At 38.0% G+C, this 10000-nt stretch overlaps 2 protein-coding genes across 2 annotated transcripts in view; one reads left to right on the top strand and one right to left on the bottom strand.

Moving 5' to 3' along the window:
• The first annotated feature begins 3013 nt into the window (after nt 1-3013).
• Nucleotides 3014-6237, top strand: LOC137969700 (uncharacterized). The gene has a single exon (XM_068816038.1). It carries the CDS (start codon nt 3063-3065, stop codon nt 4569-4571), a length of 1509 nt encoding a protein of 502 aa, XP_068672139.1. The 5' UTR covers nt 3014-3062; the 3' UTR covers nt 4572-6237.
• A 1115-nt stretch (nt 6238-7352) lies between these two features.
• The window catches only part of LOC137969674 (emopamil-binding protein-like), a 4536-nt gene continuing 1888 nt past the window's right edge, over nt 7353-10000 (bottom strand). The window contains exons 3-4 of the mRNA XM_068816006.1: nt 9152-9281; nt 7353-8412 (exon numbers count right to left, since the gene is read on the bottom strand). Coding sequence (XP_068672107.1) covers nt 8242-8412; nt 9152-9281 — 301 coding nt within the window. The 3' untranslated portion in view covers nt 7353-8241. The remainder of the gene's footprint in view (nt 8413-9151; nt 9282-10000) is intronic.

Raw genomic sequence — 10000 nt, 5'->3', positions numbered from 1 at the left:
TTGTCTTAAAGGGGCTAGATCACGCAATTTTAGGCAATTTCAGCACTGATCGAATGGTCATAGAATAAACTAAAATATCAAAATAACTGTTCAAAACTATAGAAGAACCCTAACAAAACACAGGGAAGCCAAGAAGGGACATGGATGGACAAGACTGGAGAATTTGGGTAAATTTGAAAAACGTCGGCCCACCTTTTTTTAAATTTATATCAGTCTATATCAAATTGTCATTTACAAAGCTGAAAAATCATTCTCAGTTGTTATGTGGCCGTGATTTTGCAATTGAAAGACTCTTGCTCTGGCAATTTGACGTTTAGAGCTCATAATTAACAAAATTAAACAAAATTACCTAAATTATCTAAAATAGCGTGTTCTTTTTATATAGTTAAAGAACTGCAAGAATACTCATTCTCAAATATAAACATGATGGTACAGCCTTCTTGGCCTAAAATGTCAGCTTTGCTATGTGATAGTTCTCTTTACAGAGTTTTGCAATAATTTGGCAATTTGCGTTTTGCGAGCTTTAGCAGGAGGTCTTCGAATCAAACCAGACAGAACAAATTCGAAGGGAATAAAGCTGGATTAGTGAAATGCGACCAAAGCCGGCTCCGTCTCGGGTATATCAAAAGAACAGACAACAGGGGGCAAACCTGGCGATCCCAAAACCCTTTGAGTATAAAGCAAGGATCCAATTACTGGCGACTCATTCATTATGTCCTTTAAAACCTTGCTCAATATTAACCGTAATGAAACTCCTTTTGTAACAACTTTGCCAAGCCGTGCAACGAAGAATTTTCGAGCAGAAAGTTTCGTGCGACAACTTTTTCAAGCTGTCCTTGAGAGAAATGAGCCCTACCTAATTTTATTATGTGACAAAAATACTTTAACAGAGTAATTAACGTAAAGTTGAGAGGCTTCATGATCATCTGGACTTGCAATCGAACTTGCAAGGATTGGCATCCTTCCACACAGAACTAAACGCAAGCCCCTTTAAAGAGAGATAGACTAAAATGCGAAAGGAAGATGTGTTCGGAAAATTGTTCTATGAAACGTTTTGGCTGCCTGCTGTCTACGTGGAGGCTGTCCGGGTGACGAGTAGGGCAGAATCCAGCTCCCACCTTGGTGACGTCATTACTTTAGAAACGACGATGTTTTTTCACAATTCTTCGGTCTAATGAAATTGTTATTTCAAAAATTAATAAATCATTGCATGTATCCTCGCATACGAAATGAACTCGCTCTCGAAAAATCATTATTTTACTCAATCTGTTTCCCAAAGTATAAGCTCTTTGCTCGAAAAAGTTTCACAATTTCGTAAACACTAAGGAAAGCAGGTAAATAGAAATAACAAAGAAACGAAAGCGCCCTTTGTTTTAAGAAAGCGCTATCCTTGGGAAAAAATCTGCCATGGGTAGTAGATTTTAATTTAATTGTCCATCCCAAGGAGGTGTCGGAGACTTTCAACTTTCAAGCACTCATTACGGGTAAATTGGCTTGTACAACTGAGATCGATTAACTCTTTAAGTGCATTACTCTCAAACTTATTAGCAAATTGGATCATTTAATGTGACCATGAACAACATGGACTCTAGCATTTTACAAACAACGGGTCTTGATTGCATCGATTGACTAATTCTTCAATGAGGTCTGTCTTGCCAAGTTTTACGACTCAGACTAATATGTTTGAGATTATGCGCTTATTGAAAGCGCAAAATTCATACTTCGCATTAAACGGCCAATGTCACGATAGTTTCAGTAGTTTCCTGTTTTTAGGCCAAAAATGGAAAATATAAATTTCATTAAATTGTCGGGAACAACATGCGCAAGGAAATGATGTAAAGTCAAGTGAATTGGATTGGGATAAGCTGTCCGTATTTCCTTTTAATTAACGATTTTTCTTGAATACACTTTCAACCCCGTTCCCAAGACGTTCCCCCTTCGCTTTACGTCCTGGGAAAGAGGTTACGTTATGGATTAGGCCATTTCCGAGTTGCTGTTTGCCTCTGGTTCAAAACGAGTCTTGGCGCTAAACCATTCAAATGAGAACGAGTTTGATTTGCATGCATGACTACACCACTCATTTCCATCTGAATGGTCGTCGCGCACCAGGACTCGCTTTGAAACCGCGGCAAACGGGCTATTTGAATTCAACATTTTCTCTGTCTTCTGATATAATGTAGACGACAGAAACTTCAGCGCATAAATACGTGGTTCTTAGAAAACTAAATTAAGACTATAGGGAGAGAATATCTTCTCTAAGAAAATCGGAATTTTTTAAGGAGGAACGACGACGGACAGGAGAACCTCCGTTGAAAATGAAATTTTCTCGTATTTGTTGTCATTGACAACTGAAAAAGCAGTGTTCTAGTCCTGCCTAGGCCAGGACTCTGATTCTTCCGTTGTCTTTTTGCCTGTCGCCATGCATCTTGTTCCACAACCTTCCCACGGGTATTTGGTTTTATCAACGGAGTTGACGATGTGAATTGGCCACCGTACAGAGATTCTAAATGCTGACGTTTCGAGCGTTAGCCCTTCGTCAGAGCGAATCGAGGAATTGTGGGTTACGTGTAGTATTTATAGTAGAGTAGGAGCTACGCTATTGGTGGTAACATGGCAACGTGAAAAATAGGAATATATTAGTTAAATGAAAAGCGTTCGTTAATACCGTGAGGATTAAGGGTGCCGATTTGAAAGATGAATTTTTGTTCCAGATTCTTGCTTCTAACTAAAAAGTTGCCTACGGGTACATTGCACCTTTATGAAAGGGAAAAATTCCGGATACTACACATAAGCGTCAAATTTGGAAAATTCAGGTCGCTAATGGTAAGATAATAGCAACGAAAATGTGCCGAAGTGTAAAACGCACGAGGCGAGCGTGCAGCTAGTGCCATTGTTTTTGTTCCGCTCAATAAAAACAGGGCTGTCTGTGTCCGAAGGACTTAGGCTAATTTAGGCCTGGGAATAAGTAACGCAAAAAAGCACTGGGACTAGCATGTAAATGACGCCTGCGACATCAAGTCGTTTTCGCAACGTTTTGTGAGAAAGTCTCGAAGGAAGGAAAAATGCCCTCTAAATGCCCGAACTGCCACGAAAATGCCGTTGATGGCGAGTCAGGAGAACAGCTTGTTTGCCACAACTGTGGAGTAGTGGTAGACAGCAGAGTTTTTAACTTTGAAAGCGGGGGAAATGGCTCGACTTGGATGAGCGCAAATGGCACTGCCAAATTTGATGGCCGTTTCGAGCTACCGAACACCATGAAAAGTCGCTTGCCTACAGACAATACATCAATAGCTGAAAGGCAACACCTGCAATGTTTGAAGTCACTGGTAAGGCAGCTAAACTTGTCGCATAAAATTCACGACAAAGCACGAGAGTTGTTGTTTGGTAAAGTAATACCATTGAGAAACGCAAAGCAGCTGAAGGGCACCTTGTATCGACCAAGATCACTCCTTGCTGGTGCCTGCTTGCTTATCGTCTGTCGGCAGAGTAATATTCAGTTGACGTATAGACGTATGGCCCAATTTGCTGAGTGTAACATGTTCGTGCTTGGGAGATGTGTTAAAATTGTTTCCAAGTCTCTGGGTATTGATCTTGACCCTGTAAATGTTGAGTCTCTGATTATTCGTAATCTGTCAGAACTATCAGTGTCGGATGGCTCTTGCCAAAAACTTTCTCTCGATCTTTGCCGACTGTTCGAGCGCTCTAGCTTTACAGGAGCAAGACATGTAGCTGCACGGGCTATTACAGTAGTGCTGTTGGTCCTTGAATTCAAAAGAATGTTGCCTGACAAAGAAAGGATTGCAGAAATCCTGGGGACGAATTCAGTGACAAAGCAAGCATTTTCAAATATCAAGAATGTCTTGAAGGAAAACTTGCTGCAATTAGCAAAAGACGTGCCGTGGATTCCAGATTCTGTGAAAAAGAGAGACATTGCAAAGCACATTGGTGCAATTGTGGATTTTCATGACACAACTAGTGAATTAGACACAACTGTCATCAAGTCTCCATGGATGAAGAAGAAAGAAATTGCTGACAAGAATTGCAAAGCAAAAATACAGAAGGCCAAATCACTCATCCTCAGCAGGGAGCTTGGAGAGTCTATTAGCAGTTGTCAGGATTGCAGAGGGTTGAGGAAAGATCCGGGAAGTTGCCATGGCAATGGCCAGGGGGATGATGACACAGCTGCACCACAGTTATCTGCATCCCAAGAAGTAGATGAAGGAGGGACACTGTCATCAAAGGATGGTGGTTCCACTGTCATGGCTTGTGGAAAATGTGCCAAACATTGCACAGAAGTTGCAAATGATGGCAAGTTGAAAACATGTGATTGCCATACTGTTGTTTTAATCGAAGAGCTTCTTCAAAGTGGTTATTCCGAAGAGGAGTTAATGGATGGCTATTTTGAGTCTAGAATAAGTGATCTTCGTAGTCCACAACACCCCGATCCAGAAGGAGAGCGAGAGGACCTTGATGAGAAGGACATTGCAGATCAAGAAATGCATCATTACTTATTGTCAGTGGCTGAGGTAGAGAGAATAAAAAATATAAAGGAGGAGAACATGCAAGACTAAATTTACATGCATAATTCATTTATATACAATGGGTTTGGCCACAGGACACCAAGTCTTAATGTTATAAATCAAGCATTGATTAGATACAGCTGTAACCTTGATTCTCATTTTCACGTCCAGCTCTTTTTTGACCAATTTTTGCTCTGAATGAATGTTCTGAACTTGGAAAAAGTTTAAGAGGAATTGCACAGCCATGCAAACATGCTTGAGTTTTATTGACTACATTTTGTATTCTTTGATTGCAATCACATGATAAGACTGCCAGGTTGGTGCCAAAACAATAGAAAACGTAGCTCACATTTTTTTATTATAATAGAGTCAAATTCCCAACAGACATTTTTGCTATTCTTTTCACCAACATGGCCACCGTGACCTCAGGTGCAATCGAAGAATTGTGTTTCTAGTGTATGATTGAACTTGCTTATTTAACATTAATTAACAATTACTCCATGAGCAGGCGTTGAATATGGGATGGTAAATAGCCAACGAGGCACATAGCACCAAGTTGGCTATAACCAGTCTCATATCCAACAAACGTGAATGGAATGATTGTTTTATTAAATTCCTTAAACTCCAAAAGTTTGGAAGTACGAAACACAAGCAAACAAAGGGAGAAAATCGTAGCAAAATCGAAAAAACTTGACGAAGATGCAAGGTTGTGTAATACTTAGATTGTAGTGGTAAGAGAGATAGAGGGTCATCACAAAAACATTTGTTACCTTTTCACATACTTCTAAGCTTCGAAATTGATCCAAACTTTCCACAAAAACGTTTTTCTTTTGCTTTATACCAGGAGAAATTTCGCTTTCTGGCATAAAATTTTTTAGTTTAGCAACGCTAAGCACAATCAGAGCATGAGAATTGCATCATCCGTGGTTGAGAATTTTATAATAATTATTATTCCATGAGCATGCATTGGGTATGAGATGGCAAATAGCTAATGAGGCACATAGCACCGAGTTGTCAGGCTATAACCAGTGACTCATATCCACCAAGCACGAGTGGAACATGAATATGTACATGTAATATCATACAGTACAAGCGGCAGATCTAAATCAGGGATGGCGCATTAGTAAGAGCACAGGCCTCCCACCAATGTGGCCTGGGTTTGGTGATTCAAGACATTTTAATTTAACAGGGAAAATCAAAAGGAACGTTTACGTAAATGAAGAGAAATTTGTATCACATGTACAGATATTGATTAATAAAACATTTCTTTTGTTTGGAAGCTTGAAAATTAAACCCAATTAGTTTCCAGCTTAGCAACACTTGATGCAAACAGTTACCACTGTACAGAAGTTGACGTCATCTGAGAGGCAAGCATGGCCCCTTCACGTTCTCGTTTTGGTCCAGGTTTTTGTGCTGCCATATTCAGGTCAACGTGGTGGCAGCATTTAACCTGACCTTGAAATAATGCTAACCTTTACCCTTACCTTATTGTAATCAGTCTGTGTATAACTTTCCAAATAGTAAATAACAATGTAACAATATTGTTCTATTGTTGTACCTTGCAATATAGAAAGGAGGCAACAGAATGCAAAAGATAGCAAAAAGAAAACTAACTTGACATCTTTACAAGTTGTTGTGGAAAAAACAATTCTGCATCCGAAACTGACATCTGCTTTCCAGAAAATCAAAATCTCTCTGCTTCCCAAAGGGATTGGCAGGCATAATATAATAATAATAATCATCATCATTATTATTATCGGATGTACTGCGAAAAGCGTAACAAAATATTGAATATTTCCATTCACCGTATATATGGTAGTGGATTCCTGCAATAATGTCATATTTTTCCTGCAACGATAAACAGGCGGTTTTCATAGGACGATGGCCGAAATCGAGGAAACTTTGTCTTTGGTTGACAAATGTTTGGGAAGTGCAGTTTAGAGGTGAATTGGAGAAATGATCGAACTAACTAGACAAGTTAAGCAAATGTCTCTTAAAAAGACACCTGAAGAATTCAGGTGACTTCAATGGCCCGGGATTCGAACCCACGACCTAATTTGATGCCGGTGCAGTGCTCTTGTCAACTGAGCTATGAAGCCACTCAGTTGAGAGTTGGTCAATTTGTTGGCCTGAATATTTGTGAAGCGTCTGATACTTGTCCTGCTGCTGTTGTCATTAGTTAGAACCAGGCTTAATTAACCCTTTAACTCCCAATAGTGACACTTATAGATTTTACTCTGTCTAACGCCAGACGATTTTACGCGTTAATGGGGAACCCCACGGGGCTGAAAGGGTTAAAAACAGCTAGATTCACTCAAAAACTATGTTCCCATTAACCATTTAACTCCCAATAGTGCCCCTTATAGATTTTACTCTGTCTAACGCCAGACGATTTTACTTGTCAATGGGGAACTCCACGGGGCTGAAAGGGTTAATAGTAGCTTTGGCTAATAAACTGAAAAAAGCAACCTGTAAATGATCATTCAACAAAAATAAAGCTACATTATTTAATTGTCTTAATATTTTAAGATTTCTGCAGCCCCACATGGATTCGTGAAAATTCCCACAAGAGTGGATTCCTGCAAATTCCTATAAGCGCCTGTAATCGTTCATTATTATTATTATTATTATTATTATTATTATTATTATTATTGTTATTATTGTTATTGTCATTATTATTATTATACTAATATTTTTATTATTATTAATTTTATTTGCCAAATATGGGGAATACCCAGATCACATTGCACTTGTCCTTTTTCATTGAAAAAGGTGTTAAATTTCTTGCATTAGTATGGAAATGATTTTTTCAGTAACAAAGAATAAACCACATAATCTGAAACTGTATTTTAATTTCAAACTGAGACTTAAGCAGAAATAACTAAACAAATAAAACAAAATATGAAACAAATATAAACATTAATGTTCAGTTATTTGCATTCTTAACAATTATAAAGTGAAAAAAAATTGGCTCCATGGCTCCAAGCAGAAGTTGAAGCAATTTGCCACAAAACATCGTTATCAGAAGTTGAACTCTCAGACGGGGATCTTTGTGTTCTAGTCAATCCTCCAAGAAACTGGAACTGAATAATGAAAGTGCATTCTGTAAATGCTATTACCTGCAGTAGGTGAAAATCTGAGGACAATAAAATGACCATCTTTGTGCAATTTTGTTTTTAATTCCAAATTTTCCAAAAAAGGAAGAGGGTCATTAGTGCTTTTGGAACCCAAGAATTTACTGAGATATTTTACTGCTAATATTTTGAAAAATTAATAATAATGGCTTAAAAAAAATAGGGGTGCTAGTTCATGCAGTTAACAAGTTTCTTTAACTTTTGAAGTCAGCTTAATATGTATTTATAACTAGCGTTAAGACTTGATCCTTACAAAATCGTATTTGGCAACCAAATTGTAAAAAATGATGACAGCAAAAATTCCTGACTGACTATGTTACAGTAACTGTTGTTTGCTCAATAACCAGCCCTGTAAATTAAATCTGCTGCGCATAACTTAGTTTAAAAGGTCTATTGTTTGACAATAAGATCAAACATTTAAAATTGATGCCATGAAATGTGACTTTCAGTAAAGCGACTATAACGAGAGTACATGTTTGACATCTCTCATCATATGAACAAATAAAAAGAGTGAAAGAAGCATGTTAATATACAAATTTGAAGGAATAATGGGAAGAAACACAAGAATGCTATAACATGATTATTGCTTAATTTCTTTTTTTCTTCGAAGGTGTTTGAAGATTATACACATCCCTCATCTCTGAGAGTGTTTGTGCCATGATGATGACTGGAACAACAATCCATATTCCATTAGCAAAAACGAAAATGGTCCAGAAGTAGAAGACCTTTTCAAAACTATCAAATTTGGGTGGCCAGTCCTATTGAAAAACAACACAACAATAAATTAACATCTGTTCAATGAATGAAGGTACTTTATGGACAGCATTGATTCATGAAGAATTTGTTAATTATACAATCATGCAAAATCTAGCAGGAATTAATGACCACTCTCTGAGAGCCTGGAAGAAGTTAATTGTCTTGGGAATGGCCTGGCACTTAGCTGTGCATTTTCTCCAGAAACACAGCCCGCTCTTATTTTCAAAAATGCAGCCAAGTTAATCTGGCAAACTCTGACAAGTCACAAATTTAAACTGGGATTCAAATGTGTAGGTACACAAAACCACATTGTTAAGGACAAAACAATAATTGCCAACGAGTCAGGCCTTCTGAAGACAGAAGGCCTGGCGAGGCGGCAGCTTATAGAGCAGCGAGAAGATTTTTAGGCGGACGAAATCTCAGAAGCGCTTCAAATTTGAGTGTAATGTAGACCAAAAGCTGTAATGTAGACCAAAGCGATGAAATGTTGACTGTAGCAATAACCAATGAGAGTGCCGCACGAGTACGCCGCGTGATGTTTGCAGCCGCCAGGCGCCAGATCACGCAAGCTTGGCTCGTTGGCACTTTAGCAACAGCTATAACTAGTTATTATACTAGTTGACTGTGGTATATTGTTTGTACTCTCCAAACTTCATGTATGCATTGATCACTACCCTAAGGTCATTACATACACTATAGTACTGCAGTTATAGCATTCTAACGAAAAATGTTTGCACTCACCAGGGGAACATGTTTAAAGCCATCATATATTTCTGGACCAAAATAAAGGATTGTGCCTGTAATCTGTATTGCAGACACTAAAACTGACATAAAATGACGCCACCAAAGATCTTTGACTATGGATCGATACCTACGATTAAAACAAAGTTGACTCAGTCTCAAACAACTTGATCTACATGTATGCAGAGCAAATTAAAATGTCATAATTTTTCTTTACTATTCCACTATTACGCCACTTAACCACATTTGGTCAAGAAAATGCGAAAAATATGATATACACCGTTACTTAATTGTCCCAGTTTGACCGGTTTAGAACAGAGCAAATATGGATGGAGCGGGAGTTTTTCAAGGAAAGAAATTGTTTTCAACATGACGCAAAGCCCGAGAATTTAGCTTGTCATTGCTTGTCACTCATCATTTCGTTTATCCAATCAAATAAAGGACATTTGGCTGGCTTTTTGTGCTGTTTACATCGTTCACACCCGCCAGGACAGATGATGCCTTTTTTAGATTACCAATTAAAATTGAAACAAAATAACACCATTTTTGTGGTGAAATAATATACAATCTCTTATTCAATGGTTTAACATATCAGATATAATACACACAGACATTTTGCTCATTGCTCATATTATATGTTAAACCATCGAATAAGATGTATTTATCACAGTTTACAACACAAACAGGGAATTTGGAATTGCAGTTTACTAGGCTTTTTACAGCAATAATATTATTAATCCCTGTTTATAATAGGTAGCTCACTTGAGGAGAAGGCCACAGTGTAGTTTGGGAGCAGCAGGATAGGAGAGTAGTAAAAATAAACTGAATAATATTACTTAATACAGATTT

The sequence above is a fragment of the Montipora foliosa genome, chromosome 9, assembly GCF_036669935.1.
Source record: "Montipora foliosa isolate CH-2021 chromosome 9, ASM3666993v2, whole genome shotgun sequence".
Taxonomy (NCBI): Eukaryota; Metazoa; Cnidaria; class Anthozoa; order Scleractinia; family Acroporidae; genus Montipora; species Montipora foliosa.
Note: the sequence above shows the minus strand (reverse complement) of the source record. Positions and strands in the feature narration are given on the sequence as shown.